Genomic DNA, 27,740 nt, shown 5'->3' with positions numbered 1-27,740 from the left:
AAGCTGCTATTTTGTGTCTGGAGAATGTTGGCATTTAAAATTGCCCATGTGCCACAGTCCAGAAAAGGACACGGTTCAGAAATATGTGACCCACTGCCACTTCCCATGGTGTAGATTCCATGTTTTAAAAGCTGAAACACCTCTTTGAAAACGTCCTGTTTCTAATTTATTGCAGACTCTGTGTCTCTGGGTCACGGCTAGTTCCTGCAGCATCGCCACTGCAAAGACCTGACAAGTCCACATCCAGCACAAGTTCTCTGGGTTCTGAGTTTTCGGTTTATTCTTTCCTGGAAGAAGAGATCTATGATGCAGACGGCAGTATTGAGGAGTACCTCGCCTATGACAGCAGAGAGCAGTAAATAATAATTTTTCTATTTTACTGTTGTAAAGAAAATGTACTTGCTTATATATGTTTTACCGTATGCACTATCTATTTAATGTGCTTCCATTTATCTATATAATAAGCGAGAATGCGTGTCTTTCTGTCTGTTTGTCCTTTATGTACGGCCAGAATTTTGGACATAGTTGCACTAAATTTGGCAGGGTGGTGCAGTTTGACCAGGATTAGGTTTTTGCCTAGGTTTGAACTGTGTCAGGGCCACACACTGTCAGATAATCCATAAAAATTGGGACACTTTTAAATGACACAGATTCCAGGGCTGACTCCTGTGGAAATTGGCAGTCTGCCAAAAACCTGTGTGAAAGCTACAAAAGTATCTTTTTTTAACCAAACAGTCTGTGCAAGTGTCAAACTTAATGACTCATGCAAGTTCATACTAAATCCAGAATTAAGGGCCCCATACAAGGGGCGATGTGCACCCAGTGATGCACGATCTGATGGCCGACATATTGGGCGGTCCACACGCACCGAACAGTCCGCTGCCCGTTATGCCGCCCCCCCTCCCTCCCACATAGACTAGCATGAGATCGTCCGTCGATTCTCCAGATCCCTTGTGCAGACAGAAAGATCTGGACGACCTCACAGGAGTGCGCAGTGGCCGATATGCCTACACACGGAATGTATGTACCCAGTGATGCGACACACAACCCGGCTGCCAAAGGGCAGACATATCGGGTGGTCCATACACACTGGGACGATTTGGTGCCCGACCGCTCGATATGCCGCCCCCCCCTTCCCCCATTGCGCTGCATGGGATTGTCAGCCGCATCGCCTGATCTTACATGCTGCACATAAGATCAGACGATGAAGCTGACGAAGCCACGGGAGTGCGCACTACACTATGTAGTGCATACACACTACACATAGTTTAATGATTTGTCTTTCCGATGTGTCGGAATTGGTCAAATCGTTAAATATATTGTGCAGTGTGTAAGGGCAATTAGTCCTTTTGAAGTGACCATACATATTAGTCAACCCTCTGTGTTTGCATGCAAGGGGTGTAACTAGAACTTTGGGGGCCACATAGCAAAATCTTAAAAGGGCCCCTCCAGAAGTAAAAAACAACCACATACATTTGCCCCTACACAGAGCCCATTCAGGTTATGCCACACAGTAGTACCCCTTATACACATTATACAATGCAGTAGTAGTGCCCCTTATACTTTATGCCACACAATAATGCCCCCTACGCTACACAGTAATGCCCCTTACACATTATACCACACAATAATGCCCTTTACAGATTATGCCACATAGTAGTAGTGCCCCATATAAAACATTATTCCTCACAATAGTAGTGCTTCTTACACATTATGCCACACAGTAATGCCCCTTACACATTACGTCCTCCCAGCAACTTACCTCCCCATCTCCCTCCAGCAGCCTCTCACCTTTCCCTGTGTGCCATCAGCAGCCAGCAAGTGTGGATTTGGGGTTGGGCCGTCAGTTATTTACAGCTGGCAGCGGCAGACATGGACAGACAGCGCCAGCACAATTTGAATCTGATGCCGGTTGTAAGCCAATTGGAGCTCGCGGACCTGCAGCCAATCAGGAGCCGCCACTGCTGTGGGCTGGCACCAAATCAACACCGCTGCCACCCGGGCCCCCTTTGGCGGTCCTGACTGGACCGGCCCACCTTTGTGCGTGACTGGGTGCAGAATGAGTGGCGAGTCACTGAGGCATCATAGCAGCAATACCCCTTGCACCAACGGTGGTTACGCCACTGTTTGTATGCAGGCTAGCAAACAGTGGGGTCCTTTTCAGGATCATGGGGTTATAGGCGAGGATAATGTAAACAAATAAAGGCTGCAGGTGTACTTCAGGGTCCAGTATTCAATCCGGGCAATGCCAGGTATCCCAGCTAGTTTCTAATGTGCAGAGTCTAGTGCAGTTCAATAACAGTAGAGCTGGTATGTGGCTGCAGCAGACACCCTCTGGTTTTTACTTATAGAAAAGTGTGCATTACATTTAATCATAGTAAAATGAAATCTTCTATAACTATTAGTGATGAAGAGGGATTAGATCCGAGTAAAGCTCAGCTTCGCCAAAAGAAGTCGTGGCGTGGTATACCCCCTGTGTCTCCTAATGACTGCATCATAGACACAGTGGCTGCAGAAGCCTTTGATGACACCTGGAGAAGTGTTGCGGAGTCCATGCAAGAACTAATCATTAAATCGTGGGAGGTGGCTACAGGTACAGTATATAATGATGCACTTCTCATACACAAGTTTAATAAGATATTTATCAATATAGCTGCAAATGAATGTTGCACTGTGTGAGGGTGATGGAAAACAGACATTGTAGATGCCATTTGAGTCAAGACACTGAGGCCGTTTCATCAGGAACATTTATAAAAGGTTTGTAAATCTGTCTGAAGATGGGGCCTTCTTGCCTCTGATAGTAATCTTTTTTTTGCTAGCCATTAAGAGTATCCTAGCATAGAGAAACATATTAATACTCATAGCTTTCACCACAGAGAACAAACACAAAGGGGTCAATACAATTAGGTGTGAATTGTGAAGTGCGATTTGCTGTTCTCTCTTTGAATACGCACAGCAAATTCATTTTGCAATCCAATTAGCAACTCCAGGGCCGAATTGTAGGGATGGGGGGTGGGGGGGACAGGACAGGGACGGCCGCCCCGGGGTCCCCACACATAGGGGCCACCACACAGAAGAGCAGAGCAGCATATCGCTGCCTGCGCTTCGGTTCTCTTCAGCGATGGCTCAGCTGTTCCATATACAGTGGCCAACACGGAGCTCACTACCCTGCTGTCTCATGAGATGATAACATCTCACAAGACTATGGGCCTCATTCAGAGGCGGTCGGAGGATGCAAGCGGTCGCTCAGAAACTGGGCGGCCACTTGCATCCTGACCGCCCGCTTCTGTTGCGGTCGTTAGGTTAACCCACAGCTCTAACGACCGCTCGGGTGATGGTCGCGATGGTCAGCCCATAGGGGCTTACGACAAGACCCTAGGGTAGGGTCTCAGTTGTCGTTGCCCCGGAGAGCTTCTGGCTCTGTCTGAGCTGGAAGCTCTCCACTGACATCACTAGTGATGTCAGTGGGGCCGCCCCCAAACGGCAGGCGTTCCCATGGGAACGCCCCCGTTTGGGCTGCCACCCCCCCGGTCCGCCTTCCAAATGGGGCGAGCTGTCAATCAACTTCGACAGCTCGCCCCCTTTGGATCGAGACCCGCTACGACCGGCGCTGGCAGTCGTAGTGGGTCTCACGCATGCGCACGACGGCGCCGGCGCCGTCGTGCGCATGCTCTGTGGGGGCCATCGACCCGGTCCGAGCGCGTCTGAATGACCCCCAATGTATGTGTATGTGTGTGTGTCAGAGGCTGTCATGGTACTTACTGAGTGAGAGCGGACAGGCCCATAGAGCTGCTGCAGTTAGTGCAATGTTGGTTATGAGCATAGGGCGCCCGTGGCTGAGGCTGAGCTGCTGCTGAATTCCACAGAGTGGTCAGGAGACATTCAGTCTGTCAGGCAAGTACAGTATATCCATAAAAGTGTCTGGCCCCTTTTTACTTCCTTGTATTTATGTGTGTATATACAGTACTAGTTTGGACATTCAATGGTTTTTGTTTATTTAAATTATTTTCAACATAGTAGATTAATACTGAAAACATCAAAACTATGAAAGAACACATGGAATTATGTTGTAAACAAAAAAGTGTTAAATCAAAATATGTTTTATATTTTAGATTCCTCAAAGTAGCCCCTTTTTGCTTTGATGACAGCTTTGCACACTCTTGGCATAATCTCAATCAGCTGTATGAGGTAGTCTCCTGGAATGCTTTTCCAACAGTATTGAAGGAGTTCCCAGAGATGCTTAGCACTTATTGGCTGCTTTTCCTTCACTCTGCGGTCCAACTCATCCCAAACCAGCTCAATTGGGTTTAGGTCGGGTGATTGTGGAGGCCAGGTCATCTGAAGCAGCACTCCATCACTTTCCTACTTGGTCAAGTAGCCCTTACATAGCATGGAGGTGTGTTTGGGGTCATTTATCTTGTTGAAAACAAATGATGGTCCCAGTAAGCGCAAACCAGATGCGACGGCATGGTGCTGCAGAATGCTGTGGTAGCCATGCTGGTTAAGTGTGCCTTGAAATTTGAATAAGTCACCAACAGTGTCACCAGCAAAGCACCCCGACACCATCACACCTCCTCCTCCATACTTTACAGTGGGAACCACACATGCAGAAATCATCCGCTCACCTTCTCTGCGTCTCACAAAGACACGGCGGTTGGAGCCAAAAATCTCAAATTTGGACTCATCAGACCAAAGTACAGATTTCCACTAGTCTAATGTCCATTCCTTGTGTTTCTTGGCTCAAACAATTCTCTTCTTCTTATTGTTCATCCTCAGTAGTGGCTTCTTCGCAGCAATATGACCATGAAAGCCTGATTCACGCAGTCTCCTCTGAACAGTTGATGTTTGTCTGCTACTTGAACTCTGTGAAGACTTTATGTGGTCTCTAATCTGAGGTGCTGTTAAGTAGCGATTTCTGAGGCTGGTAACTCTAATGAACTTATCCTCTGCAGCAGAGGTAACTCTTGGTCTTCCTTTCCTGGGGCGGTCCTCATGAGAGCCAGTTTCATAATAGCGTTTGATGGTTTTTCCAACTGCACTTGAGGATACATTCAAAGTTCTTGAAATTTTCCGCATCGACTGACCTTCATGTCTTAAAGTAATGATGGACTGTCGTTTCTCTTTACTGAGTTGAGTGGTTAGTGCCATAATATGGATTACAACAGTAGTCAAATAGTGGTGTCCACTGTACACTAACCCTACCACTGCACAACACAACTGATGGTCTCAAACACATTAAGAAGGCAAGTAATTCCACAGATTGACTCTTGACAAGGTTCAACTGTTAATTCAAAACCATTCCAGGAGACTACCTCATGAAGCTTATTGAGAGAATGCCAAGAGTGTGCAAAGCTGTCATCAAAGCAAAAGGGGGCTACTTTGAAGAATCTAAAATATAAAACATATTTTGCTTTGTTTAACACTTTTTTGTTTACAACATAATTCCATATGTGTTCTTTCATAGTTTTGATGTCTTCAGTATTAATCTACTATATTGAAAATAATTAAATAAACAATAACCATTGAATGAGAAGGTGTGTCCAAACTTTTGACTGGTACTGTATATACACACATATTACAGGTTTCTGGCCCCTTTTATTTCCAGTGAGACACACACACACACACACATTACACTGATAAACAGAGTAAATAAAAAGCCCCAGAACTGTAACACACACACAAGCGTTCTCCCCCCACGCTATATTTCTCAGTAGTCCATCTGGCAAAATTTCCCTGGCAAAAGTCGCACTGCACTGACGTCAGCGCAACGCGACTTATTGGCCACATCACGGTGCAGTTCACTGCTCGTAGCCACCCCCGCCAAAAGGAGGATGTTAAGCGCCACGTCCATCTCCACTCCGAACCACACTACACTGGAGGTCCACCTCTCTCCTCATATTAATAGGGGCCCCCACAAGTTTGTTGTCCAGTGGCCCCCACAAACCTTAATCCGGCCCTGAGCAACTCGCAATGAACCAGTCCGAGTGAATTCACGTTTTTCCGTTAGCACCACCTTGAGGGTGACAGATGGAAAGGAAATTCTTTATGCAAAGGTGCGTACACACGTAACGATTTTTTGAACGATTTAACTATAACAACGTTAAATCGTTTTAAAAATCGTTCATTTTTTGGGGGTGAACGATAATAGTCCAAGCGTGCTCCCGTTTGTAGTTTGTAGTTCATCGTCCATTCTGACTGTCCAACATAACGATTTTCGTTCAGAAAATCGTTCATGTTGTACAGAATGAACGATGAACGATGTCCATTCACTGTATGCATGATTAAAAATCGTTCATCGTTCATGAAAATCGTTGACAAAATCGTTCAGTATTTTAGTAACCAACGATTTTTATAAACGTTTTTCGTTCACTTTTTCAAGAAAAAATCTGAATGAAAATCGTTAACGAAAATCGTTGGTTTCTAAAATCGTTACGTGTGTATGCACCTTTAAGGTTAAAATGTCGGGACATCGGGCTGAACCCCTTGGACACCCCCTTAATGACTAATTAGGCAATTGGAAGTTTCCAATTAGCTTAATTTGTTCAATAATTACATGTAATTTTTTTGTGGTAAAAAAATGGCCCCAAATTACCCCAAAATCAACTTTTTTGTTAGATTAGGCACCCCAAATGTAATTACAGTATTATTTTAATTGAAAAATAATAGTTTTTTTGTAATTTTTTTTTTAATTTTTCAAAGTGCCCTCAAAGTACCCCAAACTACTTTTCTTTTGCATTTTTTGTTTAACTCGTTTGAGTTTAAACGAAAAAGTTTGCTTTTTGTAACTTTTTTTGCATATAAAAAAAAAACAAAACACAAATCAGCCATTTGACATCATTTTAAATCCTTCAGTACTTTCCTAATGCCCACAAACAGCATTCTATACGGTCCTGCTAACTACATCAATTTTGGGGGGTCCAAGATGGTCTTCTAACTTTTTCCAGCACTTATCTCACATCGCATTTGGTAGTCAATTCGCAAACCTCCACAGTGAATGGACATTTTTAATTGGATTGGAGAATTCTCGGGAGCGCGCATTTGTGCAAAGTCTGCGAGTTCCATGAAACAAACTCGCTACTCACAATTCACACCTAATTGGATTGACCCCAAGGATTCTCTACACTCCTTGTATGTACCTTCTCTGCACTTAAGTGCGATACTAGTTAAATATTCATTGTGCAAAGTTATATATAAACACTTTATATCAGAATAAAATATAGTATGTAGATAAGAGCCTTCCAGCCTCATGCACGCTTAGAGGCACTGCCAGCCTCTTACACGCTTAGAGGCACTGCCAGCCTCTTACACACTTAGTGGCACAGCCAGCCTCATGCACGCTTAGAGGCACCGCCAGCCTCATGCACGCTTAGAGGCACTGCTAACCTCATGCACGTTTACAGGCACTGTGCTTCTTTCTTAGGGTTATGAAACTCTACCTACATTATTTTGTAAGTACAACCCAAAAGCAACTAAAAGCAATTTTAGAAAAAGGGTATTTCCATCTTACTGCTTTCCCATCTTATTGTGTTCCTAATTTAATGTTATTTTATTTGTAACTGATTTTTAGTATTTTTAACTAGGAAAATTGGTTTGGATTATAAAGAGGATTATTTTGTATGTAAATATGCAAAAGCATGAAATGAACATGACATTGACCTTTATGTTGTGACAAGCATATAAATTGTTTTCACTTTCAACCATTTGGGGGACACAGACTCAAAATTTGGACCAGGGTCAATTTAAATGACTTCTAGTGAAACAGGTACTGTGGGCCTCATCCAGAGGCGGTCGGAGGATGCAAGCGGTCGCTCAGAAACTGGGCGGCCACTTGCATCCTGACCGCCCGCCTCTGTTACGGTCGTTAGGCTGTGGGTTAACACCCACAGCTCTAACGACCATCGGGGCTTACGACGAGACCCTAGGGTAGGGTCTCACTTGTCGTAAGCCCCGGAGAGCTTCTGGCTCTGTCATAGCCGGAAGCTCTCCACTGACATCACTAGTGATGTCAGTGGGGCCTCCCCCAAACGGCAGCCGTTCCCACAGGAACTCCTCCGTTTGGGCTGCCACCCCCCCGGCCCGCCTTCCAAACGGGGCGAGCTGTCAATCAACATCGACAGCTCGCCCCCTTTGGAAAGAGACCCGCTACGACCAGCGCTGTCGGTTGTAGCGGGTCTCACGCATGCGCACGAGGGAGCCGGCTCCCTCGTGCGCATGCGCACTGGCAAAACATCGAGGCGGCCGTGCGGTCTGAATAAGGTCCTGTATGCCAACACTGACTGTCTTCTGGCTCCCTTTACTGTTTACAAAGTAGCACATTCATGCCTAGGCAGGTCCTCTGCAGTCAGGGAAAGACAAAGCACTATTATACAGTTTACACATTGGCCAGTTTCACAAACTCCTTTTTTGGTTATTGCGAGGAACTTCCTATATTTACCCTCATTCCTGCAGAGAAGAGTCAGTTCCTCTGGAACAGATATAGATGTACTTGTGTGCATTAATGAGTGTGTGTATACTGTTCTGCACAAGTAATCACAGGGCTTCCAGAAATCACATTTTTAAACTTGTTACTTTCTTTTTACTTACTATCTTCACTACATTCCAGAATATCAAATCAAGCAGTCAGCAGGAGCAAGTAAGACATGTCTGCAATCAGCAATACCATTGGAGCAACCTCTCCCAAACATCTTGGCTTACAATGTTTTTACTAGGGAATATGTGATACAATCTGGGAATTTTACTCACGGAGATGCGCTTTACTTTTTGGCCTGTTGGAGTGTTGGCCAAGTATTAGGATATATTTTTACCCATCATATATCATTACACATTACACTCCTTTTTTTAAATCTGGGTTGTGTTTTATAAAGTTTTTCATTTTGCGTTGAACAAGTACAACAAGGTCGACAGGCAGTATGTCGACAGGGACTGAAGGTCGACAGGGTCAGAAGGTCAACACATTAAAGGTCGACTGGTAACAAGGTTGACAGGTATGAAGGTCGACAGGCAGTAGGTCGACACTCGTATAGTCAAATTGTCGACACATTTTTAATTTATTTTTCAGGTTTAGTGTCAGGGTTAGGCACTTACTCCAACTGGTCGACTAGTAACAAGGTCGACAGCTATGAAGGTCGACAGGCAGTAGGTCGACACTCATATAGTCAAATGGTCGGCACTTTTTTTTAGGGTTAGTGTCAGGTTAGGCACTTACTCCGATGGGTCGACTAGTAACAATGTCGACAGCTGTGAAGGTTGACAGGCAGTAGGTCGACACTCGTATAGTCAAATTGTCGACACATTTTTAATTTATTTTTCAGGTTTAGTGTCAGGGTTAGGCACTTACTCCAACTGGTCGACTAGTAACAAGGTCGACAGCTATGAAGGTCGACAGGCAGTAGGTCGACACTCATATAGTCAAATGGTCGGCACTTTTTTTCAGGGTTAGTGTCAGGGTTAGGCACTTACTCCGACGGTTAGGCACTTACTCCGACGGGTCGACTAGTAACAAGGTCAACAGGTATGAAGGTCGACAGGCACTAGGTCGACACTCATATATAGTCAAATGGTCGACACTTACTTTTATTTCTTTTTAGGGTTAGTGTCAGGGTTAGGCACTTACTCCGACGGTTAGGGTTAGGCACTTACTCCGACGGTTAGGGTTAGGCAGTCCCTGTTGACCTACTGCCTGTCAACCTTCATACCTGTCGACCTTGTTACCAGTCGACCTTTAGTGTGTCGACCTTCAGTCCCTGTTGACCTACTGCCTGTTGACCTTCAGTATTTTTCGACCTTGTTACTAGACGACCTTTAGTGTGTCGACCTTCAGACCCTGTCTATCTATTGGCTGTCTATCTTCCATTGTCTACCCAAACATTGTCTATCTAGAAAATGTAGACCTAATGACCGGATACCAAGTTTTACTACAGTAAGGTGTCTGAGAGACATTATTAATTACATATGAGTAGTTTTATAAAATAGTTATCTTAGCTATGTCTAAAGGCGCGTTATCCACTTGCCGTGAAAAATGAGCGATTGAATGATTACGACATCGTTATCGTTCAGTCGCTCATTAATTGTTCAGTAATCATGCAGAAAAATGTCGGCAACAACCAGCGATGCGCGTTCCCGCTGGTCGTCATCGCTATCGTCAGGTGGAGCATGTTCGGGGATGAGGGAGGGTGCCTGCACTGAACAACATATCGTTCAGTATGGGCACTGCACAGTATAATGAACAACTGAACGATAACGATATCCCTTCCCCGCAGCCAAAACCTAAGTATTCCGGGGGTTGCCTAACCCTAACCTCCCCCCGGGGGCGCCTAACCCTAACTCTCCCTTCCCCTAGCCTAAACCTAACCCTCCCACGGGGGTGCCTAACCCTAAGTCCCCCCGGGACCCTAAAACCTAACCCTCCCTCCCGCAGCTGTCCGTGCCCTGCTTACCTTCGTTCGGCATATGGTTAATGACAGGCGTCGAGTCTGTCATTAGTACCACGCCGGGATTAGAGAGTCGGCTTGCTGACTACATCCCATTGAGACATCCACTGCCAAAGAGTGCATTGATATCACCTCTGTTCGCTCCATGAGCACTGGTCTCCCATTGGTTACCTGCAGTGTCCCGTTTTCCGACAACCATTGCTATAGCATATGGGAACTCAGATCATCTGACCCAAAATACAGTCACATTTCAGGGCACTATTTAATGACCTACCATGCCACTGACTAAAGTAACCCAGTCCTGAAACCTAGAGCTGCTGGGTACCACCCATGTTACAGATATGCATACCTCAGCTAGCTTTAACATAGTATTACTAAGCCAAAAAGACATCCACCTGTGGCCAACAGCATGCCCATAATTTCAGTGCAATTAAAGCACCTAATAAGGTCTTTATAATATATTCCAGAGGTATCTCCACACTTTGTACAGTTAGTGGAATGTTTACATCCTAATCTTTCTAGGTGTGAGGAAGTACTTGTCTGTGATTTTATTGCAATGTTTGTATTTATGTTTTGTACTGTTCACTGTTTTGAGTTGTATTTATCCTGTGTAGTTTACTTTGAGTTGTATTTATTCTGTGTTTGTTACCCCTTGTATTGGGCTGCATACACCTTGTGTGCCTAACAAATTAAAGATAATAAAGTATTCTAATGATAAACCATATCCTTTTTCAGAGGAAATAAAAAAAGCTGGAATGATTCATATAACTGCAAACAAGTATCTTCAACTACCAGTTCCACGGATTATGTCAGGGACAACAGGGGTTCCCCCATCACGAGGCTCTGAAGCACGGAGTATGTCATTTGGCTCCTACGTATTTACTTCTCAGGTACAAATTATGGAAACTTATATCTAACTGATTTTAGCTTTATTTAATGGAACTATAGATGACTTACCTAAGGAAGACTGAGTCACATGGCCCCCACAGACCTGCCTATACACTTTGGGTTTTCTTATGAGTAGCATGCAATTCCGAATGCAGATTGAGCGATTTTTAGCAAACTGCATATTCGTGGGCTGCATATACCTCTTAAAATAGTTACAAGTGAGTCGTATGCATGGGATGCTTTGCATTGGATTACATTTACTGCATGGCAACAGGGCAGCGGGAGAATAGAATTGCATAGGCGTTCTGTTCTAAGCTGTGCGCATAGAGGACCTGATTCAGACCTGCTCGCAAGCGCTTAAGCGATGGTCGCAAGCGGGTCGATGGTTGGCTCTGCGTACGCGCAGCAGCCGCACTGCGCGTACGCATCCCCCGGAGCGAGAGAGAAATTCTCTCGCTCCGTGGCTCACTACAAAAGGGGCAGCTGTCGATGTTGATCGACAGCTCGTCCCGTTTTGTAGGCGTGGTGGGGGGATGGCTTCACAAACGGAGACGTTCCCAAGCGAACGCCTGCGTTTGTGGGCGGCCCCACTGACATTAGAGCCGGAAGCTCTCTGGGGCTTGCGGCAGATGAGACCCTACCACAAGGGTCTTGTTGCAAGCCCTGATGGTCGCGATGGTCTTGACCATCGCGACCATCATCCTGGCCGCTCACAATAGCTGTGGGTGGTCACCCACAGCTATGCGAGCGGCCAGGAGGCCGCACCAAAAAAAAGCCCTGATTCAGAGCGAGCGCTCTTTCAGAGCGTCCGGCTCTGGATCAGGCCCAGAGACCCGTCTAATTTCAGTTGCATCTCCTGCACCAAGACTAGGGGGTAAATTTATCAAATGTCGATTTGCAGGTCGATTTGAGGAGTGATTTAGCTCTTCTCAAATCGAATTGAGTCAAAACCATTTTTTCACTGCATTTTCTATTTGTTTTGCGATTTGCAAAACAAATTCAATTTGAGTCGGTTTTGAACAGTGATATGCTGTTCGATTTGGCATGTTCATGTACAAATCGAACGGCAAATCACACTTCAAAACGAACTGTAAATCCCTGATAGCATAGAACTGCTTCATGCTTTCACTTTCAGCATGAGCAGTTAGTTCTCACACAGATACATGCAGACATGAGTGAGATGCCTGCATGTATCTGACTGTAAAGAGTAAAGAGTTAAAACTTTTAAAAAATTGACGTGAGGTCCCCCCCCAAAACAAAACCAGCCCCGGACTGTTCATACCCAGGTCTGGTTGACTAAGTACAGTGAGAAAATTATGTAGGATCTCCCTGTACTCAGTACAACCAGCACTGGGCTATGGGAAGCCGGGCTGGTTTTGGAATTACAGGGAAAAATTTGCGTAGGGTCTCCCTGTAATTCACAGAACCGGCCCTGGACCCTTTCTAACAGGAGACTGATGCCACAGCCAGGGGAGCCCTATTACCGGGCCCCCCAGCCACAGCATCAGCCCTGACCGCTAGTCAGCCCAGGCCAGGGATCCCTGGGGAGTTGGAGACCTCTCCAATAAAGGGGTCTCCCTCTCCAGGGCACCCCTAGCCTAAGATGATAGCCCAGGGCTATTCCCGCCACCCCTGGGCAGTGGGTGGCGGGTTGATTGTGTTAGTGTAGTGTAAATATAGAATAATATAAACATTGTCTTTACAGTACAACTGCAGGTCCCAGCAAGCCTCCCCCGCATGCTGGTACTTGGAGAACCACAAGTACCCGCATATACCAGCATGCGGGGCATTAAGGGCCCACTGGGACCTGTAGTTCACCTATAAAGAAATGTTGAAAGAAACACACACACCTTACACAGTATAAGTTTACTACATACATACATACACACTCACACATACTCAGCTATATTACCTCGAGTGGTCCCCTTGTCCAGTAGGCATCCAAAATAACAAAACGATAAAACCGACCATCGTACTTAGCAATATTCATCCTAACTAGGATGAACATTCCTTCCCGAATGAAGCACACAGACGCGGCTTCCTCCTTTAGAGCTCCGGGTCTGAGTGTTCATTGGCTGAGAGAGGTCAGGTCCCGCCCCTCAGCCAATGAACGGCTCCCTCCATTGAACTCAATGGTGGGAACAGCAAGATAAACTTTAGTTACCCTGCGGCAGGGATCCCTGGCCTGGGCTGACTAGTGGTCAGGGCTGTTGCTGCGGCTGGGGGGCCCGGTGAAAGGGCTCCCCTGGCTGTGGCATCAGTCTCCCGTTAGAAAGGGTCCAGGGCTGGTTCTGTGAATTACAGGGAGACCCTACGCAAATTTTTCCCTGTAATTCCAGAACCAGTCCTGCTTCCCATAGCCAAGTGCTGGTTGTACTGAGTACAGGGAGACCCTACGTAATTTTTTCCCTGTACTTAGTCAACCAGACCTGGGTTTGAACAGTCCGGGGCTGGTTCTGTTTTTGGGGGGGACCTCACGTCAATTTTTGTTTTACTTTTAACTGTTTAATTACTTTTTACAGTAAGATACATGCAGGCATCTCACTGATGTCTGCATGTATCTGTGTGAATCCGACCTGCTCATGCTCAAATCGAAAGCATGAAGCAGGTCTATTCATTTGGTGATTTGAAGTTCGATTTGAAGTCCGATTTCAAATCAAATGATAGTAAATAAGAGTTTTGTGTGTTGGTCTATGTAAAAGTACCAATATTTTTCCGATGGTCGATTTGAGGGCGATTTGACTAAGCATTCGATTTGAAATTCAATTTTACATTCGATTTGGCCTTTAGTAAATACCCAAAAGCAAAATCGAACACAAATCAAATGAAAATCGCACCTCAAATCACTCAAAATGCCAAATCGACCTTTTATAAATTTACCCCATGGGCTGGTTCAATGCTGATGATAGTAATGACAACTGCTGTCACAAGCATAGGACTGGGGATGGTGCATTTGCATAGATGCGTTCACCGCCGAATACCGCAGGATGTTTGCCTGAGACTTCTGATCGCATTAAGCTGCCAGCATTGCAGTCTCATTATATGCAAGTCAAAATCAGCTTTCATCTCGTAAATGAGCAAAGCTGTTTCCTTCATGAATTCTCAGTCTGCCCTAGTGTGGCCATCCCCCTATAGCTGTCACCTGTGTAACTGATGAGACTAAATATCACTTGACTATATCTGACAATAGTAAAATGCATTAAAGTATGTTGGTTGTCTTGTTGCAGGTGAATCGTAATTTAAGCAGTGACTTAAATGGAGTAATGACAATACAAGCTAAACCTCTACAACACCGACATGCTGGCCTGGTGGAGAAGACACGGTATGTATTGTGTAGTATTGATCACATTCAGCTGAACAATTGCAGCATTAATATAAATACTGACATGTTACCAGCTGAGGGTGTTTTGCCTCCTTCACCTGTTTACATACATATAATCAGAGCTAAGAGATGTATTTGTCAAGGCAAATAAAGCAAATATTTTGACGTCTGAGGAGGAGTATGGCCAGTGGAGAAGTCAGGGTGAAGTCATGCATATGCATCGCTGTGCGCGAACCAGTCATTGCGATCGGGAATAGTGCGCTCGTAGTACACAGACTGGACCCTACTTTGAGTGACAGAATGTGGCGTTTGTGGGTGGTAACGGGGAGGTGCTTGTGAACGGGGGAGTGGTGCTGCGAGCGCAAGCGTGTCTGGGCGTCAAAACAGAGGCCCTGATTCAGAGCCGGACGCTCTGACCAGAGCGCTCGCTCTGAATCAGGGCCCTCCTCCATTAAAATGGAGCGTCCTCCTGGACGCTTGTATAGCTGTGGGTCACCACCCACAGCATATACGAGCGTCCAACAAGATGGTCGCGATGGTCTTGACCATCGCGACCATCGGACTTGCGAGTGAAACCCTGTGGTCGGGTTTCTCAACCACAAGCCCTGGAGTGATTTTGGCTATATCAGAGCCAAAATCACTCCCACTGACATCACTAGTGATGTCAGTGGGGCCGGCTTCAGACGGTAGGCACGCCCACCAAAGGGGGCGTGCTGTCAATCAACATCGACAGCACGCCCCCTTTGGTGCGAGACCCGGAGCGATGGAAAGTCCTTTGCTCGCCGGGTCTCGCGCATGCACACGACGGAGCTCCCTCCGTCGTGCGCATGCGCAGTGGGGAACATCGACCCACTTGCGAGCGTACTGCCGCTCGCGAGTGGGTCTGAATGACCCCCAGAGTTTTATGGATGTGCATAATTAGCATGGAATCGTTATTGTACACGTCACTTGGTTGTATTTCAGCCTGCAGTGATTGCAGTGCTTGCGGCGGGGTAGGGTCGACCTCAAGGGCTGCGAGCAGCTCCGATGGCTCTCGATGGTTCCGATTAATCATACACTTCCTGGAGATGACGTGTGCTAAGAAAGAAAAGTGGGCGTCTTTATACCGGCGTGCGCTCACTCTGCTGTCGCTCTCTAAAACATAAAGGGCGTCCAAATACCAGACAGTGCGATTGCGGAATTTGCATACCTGGTCCCTTTTGGCAGCGAGAGAGCGCAGCTTAGCGTCCGGGTCTGAATCGACCCCTTAGTGCTGTGAGGCAGTAATGCTAAAGGTGCCTATCCACTAGATGATTAAAATGAGCGATTGAACGATAACAAGATCGTTCGATCGTTCGCTAATCATTCCATAATCGTTTGAAAATCGTTTGCATATTGTTTAAAAAATTGATCTTTTAGACATCTATCAACTTGACGATAACATCAGGTTGAGCATGTTTGCAGATGATTGATTGTGCCTACACTGAACGACTGCTCGATCAGTGTAAGCACATCACAGGCTGACAAACGACTGCACGATTACAATGTTGTGATCGTGCAGTCTTTTGCCTGTCTTCTAGTGGATGGACACCTTAATCATTACACCATCTGTGCTGCCCCAATGAGAATGCAGCCTATGTCCTAGCTTTCATGCTTGCGTGATAGAAGTATATAGCACAGCGTTTATAACACCCAATAAAATATGGGTATTAAGAAGAATACATAAAATATAGTAATTATTCCTGAGGTCAGGAGATTTAATCTCCTGACCTCAGGAATAATTACTATATTTTATGTATTCTTCTTAATACCCATATTTTATTGGGTGTTATAAGCGCTGTGCTATATATTTCCAGTTCTTTGTATTCCTTGTGAATCACAGAAGTCCTGACACCCCTCCTTACAGCTGCTTTTACCTTGTTGTAATTCTAAGCGCCATTTCTGAGAGTTTCTTCCTTTTACATTGCGTGATAGAAGTCTTTGAAGGCCGCATAGTCCTGTATGCTGCCCCGACTCTCATACATACAGTGCTTGCTGTTTCTATGCTACAGATTTGTCCACATACAGATTTAGTCACCATCATCGTTGCCGCATGGATGGCGCGACTAGTGTGTCCGTGTCACGTGCACGCCATAGACTGCAATGGGGAGAACGCCGTCCGCGCCTAGTCGCAGCCCGATGAGAGAGGCGCTATGCCACGATACGTGACGCTGAGCAAGCGCATTGCGGCATCGATGACGGCGGCTACATCTGTACACCTGTCCTCAAGTTGCTCCAAATAGCCCCGATTGGCGCACCATCTACTTTGCAACTTAGTTGCGCCAAGCATCATGCCAGAGACTTTTTCTCAAAATGTGCATCTTATTCGCATCACTAATTTGACAACAATACAATGCAAGGGTCCCCTGAATGCTGAGGCTGGCATTACATGCAGCTTCTGTATGTGCAGTGGCGTCACTATTGGGGTGCAGGGCAGGGGCATCTTTAGAGAGCAGGGGGTCCGTGTGCATCCCCCGTCATGGGCCCCCTCCTCTCATTCCAGCTACCGCAGAATCATAGACTCTGGCTACTAGAGTGTGCCCGAAGTCTATTGCACTTGTGCAGATCACCGGGGAAATGGCACAGTCGCCATTTTCCCAGCGATTTCCTCACAGCGCATGCGCAAAACACTGGAAAAATGGCCGTGGCGGCCACTTTCTGGCATTTGAGCAGCCCTGGGAGACCCAACACATGATCTCGGAGGTAAGTTTTACATAATATGGGTGCAGGGTGTGCGGTACGGGCCCCCTTGGACCCGGGGGCCCATGTGCACCGCACATCCTGCACCCATTATAGATACGCCCCTGGTGCAGGGGGTGTGGGCCGCACCGGGTGTCATCCTCAGAGGTGGTGACACCAAAATGCTGACTCTTCCTCAGTGACAGGAGCCGGGTGCTGCAGTGTGACATTCTCCTGCAGCACTCGGCTCCTGTCACAGAGGAGGAGCCGATAGCGCAGGCACTAGTCTCCGGGGGCAGCCTAGCAGCTCCAGGGATAGGCCACGCCCTCTTATGTTAGACCATGCCACCTTTTCGGGCGCACAAGGCTATGCCGCGCGAGGGGGTTTATGAGGTGCAAACCGGGTGTCACCACACCTGGTGAAGCCTCTGTGTATGTGACTCAGTTGCTAATCTGGGTAAAAAGGCAAAAGACAGAGGGCCTGATTTAGACCCGCTCGCGGGCGCATAGCACTCGCAAGCAGGTCAATGGTGGGGTGCTGCGCACGTGCGGCGCGCGCCGCGAGCATGCACAAGCCCCGGAGCGAGAGAGAAATTCTCACGCTCTGGGACTCACTACAAAAGGGGCGGCTGTCGATGTTGATCGACAGCTCGCCCCGTTTTGTAGGCGGGGGGTGACTACACAAACGGAGGCGTTCCCGAAGGAACGCCTGCCGTTTGTGGGAGGCACCACTGACATCACCAGTGATGTCAGTGGAGAGCTTCCTGCTCTGTTAGAGCAGGAAGCTCTCTAGGGCTTGCGACGGACGAAACCCTACCACAAGAGTCTCGTCGCGATGGTCGCGACCATCGTGACCATCACCTGGACGCCCGCAAAAGCTGTTGGTGGTCACCCACAGCTTAGCGAGCGGCCATGAGGCCGCAACAACAACAAAAAAAAAACGCCCTGATTCAGAGCGAGCGCTGTTAAAGAGCGTCCGGCTCTGAATCAGGCCCAGAGTTCCCATGCAAGCGATCTCGCCATGCCACCCGCCACGTTTCGTTATTCTAAATCTGTGACTTTGTACCAATTCCTTTGCAACAAAAGTACTAATCTAGTGTATGTGGTACACTGTGAGCGACTATTACTGCCAAGAAGCGGTTGTGTATGGGGTCCCGGTGGTCGGGATGTCGCCAGTCAGAATACTGACAGCGGCATCTGACAGTCAGAATCCTGACACTACACGGTAAGCTACCTACCGCTAACCCTTACCCCTAACCTCCCCCTAGTACCTAAACCTAACCTACCCCTTCCCACACATTAAACTTAACCCTCCCCCCTTAGTGCCTAACCCTAACCCTCCCCCTGGTTCCTAACCCTAAACCTGACCATCCCCTAACCCCCAATACTTACCTGCATGCTGGCAGTTGGGATGCTGGAGATGTTGGGACGCCGTCGGGATTCCGGAACCAGTATTATGACTGTCGGCATCCTGTACGCCAGGATGCTGACTAAGTCCCGCCAAGAAAATGCAGATTTAGGAAAAAGTCTGAATCGCTACCTGTGGCAAAACATTTAAGTCGTGCCAAGTGTCTTGCGCCATGTGGAGCAAAAATTCTAGGTTATTAAGGACACATCTGCACTTTCTGTTTTGTATTTGGTTTTTCAACACAGTAATGTATCTAAAACGTTTCATCTCCTGAAAGTAACTATATAAAATGATCTAGTCTACATATTTACATTACATTTTTTTTCATTTAAAGTGAACAAGAAGATAAATCTTTGAGTATTATGCCAAGAGTAATAAACTCTGCAAGAAATCGACTAGGAAAGTCAATTGACAACAGTATTATATCATCCTCTCGGATTCTGCATACACCTTCTAGGAAGACACCCACCCAAAGAAGACTGCCTGCTCTCGCTTTAGATCCCATGCGATCTAAAACACCCAATGTTTACAGTGATGAAGTCCTCAGGGGTACAAAGCTGTGAGTATTTTACAGGAATATTCAATTTGTTGGGCGCTATGATTATTTCACAGCTTGCTAATACTTTGGACCTCATTCAGAGCCGCTCGCAAAATGCGAGCACTCGCTCTGAAGGAGGGCAATCGCTTTTCATTTGAAAGGCGGCCTCCTTGTGTGATACCCTGCAGGTATGTGGTATCACTTAAAGACCTGTCCCAGCCACAGATAATACCCAGCCATTGTAGACTATTATTTTACAAGTGTTTCTGACAACGGCCATCTCATAAGAGATGATATTTAATTGGCCATTTTGGAAAAGGGAGTGAAAGTCAGTGACATTTTTAATAAAGTTGATTTAAACAGAAAAACAACAGTTGGAGAGAGCAGAGTGATGGGCAGCAGGCTGAAATGGCAGCAGGAGGAGGAGCTGAGAGAGGCGGCCATTACACATGAGGGGGCGTGTGCTGAGATGGTGGCTCCTGCACAGAAGCAGAGAAAACAAGCTACAGCAAAAGAGTGGCTGGGACTTGTAGTGCCACAGTCTATTTCCATGTTATTAACACAAAGTTCCAGTAAGCTGTGCCTACCTTCCGGAGGGGAAGCTGCATCCTAAGATCCTGCCTCAGATTTTGTGACAGACATTTATTACACACACAAGCAGTCGCTTTGTGGCATGGATATATAACAGCTATTATCTCATCAACAGCGCTGCAACAATACTGTTTAAGTTAAAACTAATTTTGTGCATGCATGCAATTACGGGCCCCAACGTGTACACACAGGAACTCAACTGTGACCTAGAACTGCAGGTATTATAGTCAGCGTTAGTTAAGTCTGTAGTAATATTGTTATTTTAGACTCATTGTGCAGAACCAGATAATTCATTATTAAAGTTGAGGTTGTTCATATTTATACTTGTATTGAACGTTATGTGTGAACTAATTCAATGATTAATTTAAGTCAAACTGACCCATTCCAGTCACCGTTTGGTGTCATTATTAATAAATGCAAGAATTATTAGAATACATTTTTGCTGCAATTCTGTTTGTGTCTGTGATATGAGTTGAGAGTTGCACCAAAGGAATAACTAGAAGACTGATCCACCACTGAGGTAACTCCAGCATTCTCCCGTACCTTAACATTTTTATTCTCTCATTTTTCGGGGTATTACATTTGCCGCTCACTAAGCCACCCACGGCTTTAGCGAGTGACTAGGTCGGGGCTTGCGACGAGACCCTTGCGGTAGGGTCTCGTCTACCGCAAGCCCCAGGCTGCTTCCTGCTCTAACACAGCAGGAAGCACCCTACTAACATCACTGTTGATGTCAGTAGGGCCGCCTACAAACGCGTTTGTCCGGCCACCCCCCCACCCCGCCTGCAAAACGGGGCGAGCTGTCGATCATCATCGACAGCTGCCCCTTTTGTAGCGAGCCCTGGAGCGAGTGCATTTGTCACTCGCTGCAGGGCTTGCACACGCACAGTGCGAGCGCTGCGCATGTGCAGACCCTCACCATCCACCCGCTTGCAAGCGCATAGATCTGTTTATGAACCCTACTGCATAATTGAGGGCCAATCAGAATCTCTCTCTGCAGCCTTATTTGCATATAGTGTCATTGGCATCACAGGAACTTAAAAAAAATGAATTGGTAGTAGACAGATAGTATAAAGTCAATAATTGAAGAAGAATGTTCGTAGCATAATGTTGTTTAAAATGCATATACAGTATTTCATGTATAATAAAATGAAAGCATTTGATTTTAATATAGTCTTATTTAATTATAATATTCTTATTAAAAGTGTCTTTATCAAATCTATATATGTTATTATGTACAGTATTTGCTTTTCTCATTCCAGATACACTGGAATAGACAGATTATCATCTCCTTCCATCCAAACCAATAGGAATAAATTACCGCCAATTAGCTCTGAAACAGTTGACCAACATCTGTCAGTTCCCGGATCTCGCCATTCAGCTGTAAGAACCTAATTTTTAACAAGTAATTAAAAAAATACTTTTGTGTTCAGGCGTTCCAATAGCTTTTTTACCTGTCCAGCAGAACAGAGGTAAGCATTTCCACAGTCGGGTATCTAGTGCCGTACCTGACACCACAGGACGTCGCCCCCTACGTGAAAGAACAATAATTGCGGAACAACTTTCAAGGCCCAATACAACTCACACTTACAGGGTGAGTTTCATTTTACGGAAATTTTAGGTATAATAATGTACATGTCATAGTGTTTTTATTTAAAATATTACTAACTTATAGACCTACAGTACAATTAGATGCAAGTGGATAATTGTTATTTGTAAATCCAGTCAGAGACATCACATAGAAGATCTTTTACCCCTATGGATTTTGCTAACACTACGTGGACGGGACAAGCGTTCCTGACAAGTAAGAAAACATCTTGGCTAACACTGAATAAAACTGGTTATTTTCATGTTCTGCATTTTATCTTAAATCAACACTGACAACAGGTTCTACAATATCACCTAATATAACCTATGGTTCAGGACCCAAAGTCGTTACAATGAGTCATCATCTTAGCTTTACAAAACTATTGTCAATAACCATCTAAAATACTAATTAGTGATAAGGTTTTAATACATAATCAGAAAGTGCTTTTACAAAGGAGAAACAAGCCCCAAACAAGCAGATCTGTAATATTAATAAAAAAGGCGTTCGCATATACAGTATATGTGTTACATCACATATATATGGAAACCCTCCACCTGAAGAGAGGAGCACAGATTTCAGGTATACATGAGCTACTGGTTCTCTTTTCTGACAGCACCTTCTGAGTATACATAAATAATCCTATTCCTGTGAGGTGTTCAGAGCATAATTTATTTCATCTGACTAGAAGGGTGATGCTCACTTGTATTTGGTTCCTAATATAGGTTGATAATCTTTTCAGTAATTATTATCACTACTTCATACGTCCACAAATTCCATTGACTTTTTTTATCACTAATACAATAATTTTTTTTAGCCCCATTAAAGTACTACATAGTAACATTATCTGTACGTAGGGCCAGATTTACAGTGGAATGGATGGTTTACAGCCCCAGGCCTTCATATAAATATAGGCCTATCACCATGACAGCATGATGATGACCAACCTTCCAGCTAACCACACGGTTGGCCATACACGATGCAATGTTGCTACTTTTACATACAGTCAGGTGCATAAATATTGGGACATTGACAGAATTTTCATATTTTGGCCTCTATTCACCACCACAATGGCTTTGAAATGAAACAAACAAGATGTGCTTTAACTGCAGACTTTCAGATTTAATTTGATGGTAATTACATCCAAATCAGGTGAACAGTGTAGGAATTACAACGGTTTCTATATGTGCCTCCCACTTTTTAAGGGGCCAAAAGTAATGGGACAAATTAAACTATCCTAAATCTAACTTTCACTTTTTAATACTTTGTTGCAAATCCTTTGCAGGCAATTACAGCCTGAAGTCTGGAATGCATAGACATCACCAGACGCTGGGTTTCATCCCTGGTGATGCTCTGCCAGGCCTCTACTGCAAATGTCTTCAGTTCCTGCTTGTTCTTGGGGCATTTTCCCTTCAGTTTTGTCTTCATCAAGTGAAATGCATGCTCAATCGGAATCAGGTCAGGGGATTGACTTGGCCATTGCATAACATTGCACTTTTTAGCCTTAAAAAACTCTTTGGTTGCTTTTGCAGTATGCTTCGGGTCATTGTCCATCTGCACTGTGAAGCGCCGTCCAATGAGTTCTGAAGCATTTGACTGAATATGAGCATATAATATTGCCCGAAACACTTCAGAATTCATTCTGCTTTTGTCAGCAGTCACATCATCAATAAATACAAGGGAACCAGTTCCATTGGCAGCCATACATGCCCACGCCATGACACTACCACCACCATGCTTCACTGATGAGGTGGTATGTTTTGGATCATGAGCAGTTCCTTTCCTTCTCCATACTCTTCTCTTCCCATCACTCTGGTACCAGTTGATCTTTGTCTCATCTGTCCATAAGATGTTGTTCCAGAACTGTAATGGCTTTTTTAGATGTTGTTTGGCAAACTCTAATCTGGTGTTCCTGGTTTTGTGGCTCACCAATGGTTTACATCTTGTGGTGAACCCTCTATATTCACTCTTGTGAAGTCTTCTCTTGATTGTTGACTTTGACACATATACACCTACCTCCTGGAGAGTTTTCTTGATTTGGCCAACTGTTGTGAAGGGGTTTTTCTTCACCAGGGAAAAAATTCTTCTGTCATCCACCACAGTTGTTTTCTGTGGTCTTCCGGGTCTTTTGGTGTTGCTGAGCTCTCTGGTGCATTCTGTCTTTTTAAGAATGTTCCAAACAGTTGATTTGGCCACACCTAATGTTTTTGCTATCTCTCTGATGGGTTTGTTTTGATTTTTCAGCCTAATGATGGCTTGCTTCACTGATAGTGACAGCTCTTTGGATCTCATATTGAGAGTCGACAGCAACTGATTCCAAATGCAAATGTCACACCTAGAATCAACTCCAGACCTTTTACCTGCTTAATTGATAATGAAATAACGAGGGAATAGCTCACACCTGTCCATGAAATAACTTTTGAGTTGATAGTCCCATTACTTTTGGCCCCTTAAAAAGTGGGAGGCACATATAGAAACCGTTGTAATTCCTACACCGTTCACCTCATTTGGATGTAATTACCCTCAAATTAAATCTGAAAGTCTGCAGTTAAAGCACATCTTGTTTGTTTAATTTCAAAACCATTGTGGTGGTGAATAGAGGCCAAAATATGAAAATTCTGTCAATGTCCCAATATTTATGCACCTGACTGTATTTAGGGAGATATTGGGGCTTATAGTGCCCACATCCACACAGCACTGGCATAGCTCCTCCGCTTCTCTCACTATGCCCTTGATCATTTTCAGCCCCATGCCCATCTGGCCCTGTCTGTAGTTCTGAATCCCACAGTGGTGTGAAATAGGAGAACATTTGTGCATTAGTTGAACTCTGCACATTACTTCTAAAATATACAACTAATGTTCTACCTATATGCTTTCTCTTTAAATCATTGCTATTTATCAGTATGGACTTTAAACAGTTGGCCTTGCTTTCTATACAAAACTGATAAGGATCATGTGTTATTGATCATTCTATGAACTGTGAAGCATTCAAATAGTAAAGAGTACATGCAAGGGTGCACTTAGGTAGAACATCATTTATATGGTGCAAACGTACACTAGGACAACTTTATAGGCAGCAGATAAAATACAGTACTTTAAAAAGAATAAGTATATATGATATAATCAAGTTAAATAATTTGCACTGAAAACCCAAAACAACAAACAACAGTGTAATGGAGTATTTACTTTCCTCTCTATGCTCTGTAGGCTACACTGAGATATAGTGACACAATCTACTGTACAAAAGCATTCAAGTAAATTGTATTTTTCATTATCCAGATAATGTCACCACTGTCTTTTTCCAATACACAAATACATGCTAATATGAGCAGTAAAAGTCACACCTTAATTAATCCATTTAGAAATTTACAAAAAAAGAAAGAAGTTATTTTAAAAAAAATTAAAAATAAATAAATAAATATATAAAGTAATATTTAAACTTGAACTTATTTTGTTTTTATCCAGGTTCACAGTATCAACCAAAATCCTTACAGAGACACCCAAGTTCAAGAAGAAAATTTCAATTGCCATCTTAATGAGGAGTGACAGAGAGAAATGGACAATGATTATGTTTCTATGTTTTGTTGGTCCCCCAGAAACTTTGTCATTAATATGTATTTTGAGTTAAGCTGAACACCGGCAAGTTTGAGTCATGAACGCAGCATATGTAATGAGTCACCTGGCATCAGGAGAATCTATTGTACTATACAAATAACTGCAACGAATGTTACAACGTGCATCTCTAGAACACCATAATGTATGTTTATACATGTAATATATTAATTTGCTAGTGAATTAAGCACTTTTGAGCTTTAAAAGATTATGCACGGGATGTACTAAGGGCAGAAATACAGGAAAACCCCCCTGTTTTCGGATGTTTTACCGCATTTCTCAAAGGTACTAAGCACCGGAATGCAATGCAATCTTTATATTGCGTCACCCAATAGAAGCCTATGGGCTTCTTTTCGGGATTCCTCCTGAGAGGGATCCAGTCGGATCCCTCCCAGCTGCCCCCCGCAGTGCGCACGTCCTTCTGCGCATACGCAGAAGGACACCAGAGAGACTTCTGGGTCATAAACCCGAAAGTCCATCTATCGCAAAGGACAGCTCTTACCGGTCCTTTGTGATTTTGTAGGTACATACAGATGGTATTACCCCCGGTCTGTACCTAATAATGGGTTGTACAGATGTGTCCTCTAACACCTTTCCTTTTTTGCTTCATTTGGTACGAGATGCTTAGCACGTCTAAGACGCTTCACCACGAGTGCAATTGGATAAGTTCCCAATTTTTTTGCTGCAAAATAATTTGTTTAAAGTAACAGTTTAAAATAGCAAATTTTAAGAAAAATCACAAGGTGTGGCTAAGTCGCAGAGAAATTTGTTATGGCATGGTAAATTTGGCCATACGGCTAGTATTTAGGAAAGGTGTATGTTGACACATCTGTATGTATGGCATTGCGGAAGAGATGCTTAGTACATCTCGCCCTTTGTGGGAGATTTATAAAACCTTCTAAAAAAGACACGTGAAGCTTTGGCACATAGCAAAAATTAGATTCTAACTATCTTTTATCTAGTACATTCCATAAAATGATTGTAACAATCTGATTGGTTTCTATGGGCAACACCTCCACTTGTCCTCATTTCAAGTTTTGATAAGTTTCCCTCTTAATACATTGGGGTAGATTTAGTAAAGCCATTAGTAACCAAGTTATCATGTATCTAGTACATTCTAGTAAATGATAGCTAGAACCTGATTGAATGATACAAGCAACACAACCAGTTTTCATTTTTTGAAGCTACCTAGCCCCATAATTCAGTTGCTACATAAAGACGTTAAGGTGAATATCCTGTTTCACAACTTCTGCTTACGTTACTATGCTAGGACTATGGTATGACCAAAGGATTTCCTCTATAAAGGTGGTCCTGTAACGCACACTGAGCGGAGACAGCTGTTTTATGGAATAGTCCTCCAGGAAGGACAGTTCGACTGTGGCCTAAGTTGAGTACAGACTGGGCCTAATGCAGATTCGGGGATAGATTAAGAAAGAACAAGTAATTTAGCATCTTGGTAAAACCATGCTGCACTACAGGGGGGCAGATGTAAAATGTGCAGAGAGATTTAGATTTGGGAGGGGTGTATCAAAACTGAGATCTAAATTGCAGTTTAAAAATAAAACTGTCCAGCATTTGTGGGCTACTTGCAAAAGCAGACAGTATTTACCTCACATGCAACAAAATTATGTATTTGCCCCCCTTGCATTGCTACATGGTTTGTCCAGGTACAGAGTTATTTGCTCTGCCTTACTCTATTCCCAAATCTGAATCATGCCCACTATATGATAGTGCGACCATGAGATGCGATGTAACGATACACATTGTACAATCCATGATGTATTGTTACATGCTGCATGTAACAGCACCAGGTCGTTCATTGCATCAATCATGTGCCGTTCAGAACAGCAGATAGTACGATGCGATGAAAGACCGTAGTGAACAATGGATCGGGCGTACACACTGCATGATTTGTATGATATATTGTTACGATCCTCGCCGAAACGATATATCGTGTGATACATCGTATAGCGTGTACCCAGCTTTATAGCCAAAGGTACAGTACGCTACAGTGTAAGATACCCAAATTGTTTTATATTTGGATGAGATATCAAATCTCTCTGCCACTGAAAGAAACGATTCATTATCATAAAGATACAGTATTTAATGTAAATAAGTATATGCATACTTGGCTTGTAATGGTGACACAGTTAATCTATCACTACTAAATCATGTGAACAACATTGTACAGTTTTTCAGGACACGAACTTCATGTATAAACGTAAGATTGTCCGTGTCTAACAAGGTCATAGAATGTGACACATTATGTTTGTTATACTGTATATGCGGTACTCTATACTTTATTTGTAATAATGAATATATACACCATTTAAGCCCATCTAATTGAAACATTGATAAGTTTAGGTTGTTGAGCATCATGAAGCACAAAAAGAGAACTGACAGTGAATCTTAAGCCGCCCAAGGGACCATTTATCCCTATGGTAGTTTCTTCCTTTTTCATGTCACAATTTCTTATCTTTTGGACCGGTTCTTACAGCTTGAACATGGAAACAGAAGTTGTGTGTTGCCATAGGGATGAGAGGTCCCTAAGGGGTCTCTTTACTAAGCAGTGTTAGGAGACAGAGTGAAAAGTGATAAGGTGCCAGCCAATCAGCTCCCAACTGTCATTTTTCAAACACAGCCTGTGAGATGACAGTTGGGAGCTGATT

At 44.3% G+C, this 27,740-nt stretch overlaps 1 protein-coding gene across 4 annotated transcripts in view; it reads left to right on the top strand.

Annotated features, from left to right (window-relative positions):
• The window catches only part of FAM149A (family with sequence similarity 149 member A), a 104,034-nt gene extending 76,373 nt beyond the window's left edge, over nt 1-27,661 (top strand). For 2 of the 4 annotated variants that reach the window (XM_088478771.1, XM_088478773.1), the window contains exons 6-14: nt 176-355; nt 2,406-2,593; nt 11,166-11,320; nt 14,546-14,640; nt 19,080-19,304; nt 21,137-21,257; nt 21,340-21,468; nt 21,600-21,678; nt 24,925-27,661. In XM_088478771.1, coding sequence (XP_088334897.1) covers nt 176-355; nt 2,406-2,593; nt 11,166-11,320; nt 14,546-14,640; nt 19,080-19,304; nt 21,137-21,257; nt 21,340-21,468; nt 21,600-21,678; nt 24,925-24,995 — 1,243 coding nt within the window. In that variant the 3' untranslated portion in view covers nt 24,996-27,661. Of the gene's footprint in view, nt 1-175; nt 356-2,405; nt 2,594-11,165; nt 11,321-14,545; nt 14,641-19,079; nt 19,305-21,136; nt 21,258-21,336; nt 21,469-21,599; nt 21,679-24,924 lie in introns of all 4 variants that reach the window. The other 2 variants (XM_088478770.1, XM_088478772.1) reach the window with 1 other exon arrangement.
• The last annotated feature ends 79 nt before the right edge of the window (nt 27,662-27,740 follow it).

This window comes from Taudactylus pleione, unplaced genomic scaffold, assembly GCF_031769625.1.
Source record: "Taudactylus pleione unplaced genomic scaffold, aTauple2 ptg000218l, whole genome shotgun sequence".
Lineage (NCBI taxonomy): Eukaryota > Metazoa > Chordata > Amphibia > Anura > Myobatrachidae > Taudactylus > Taudactylus pleione.
Note: the sequence above shows the minus strand (reverse complement) of the source record. Positions and strands in the feature narration are given on the sequence as shown.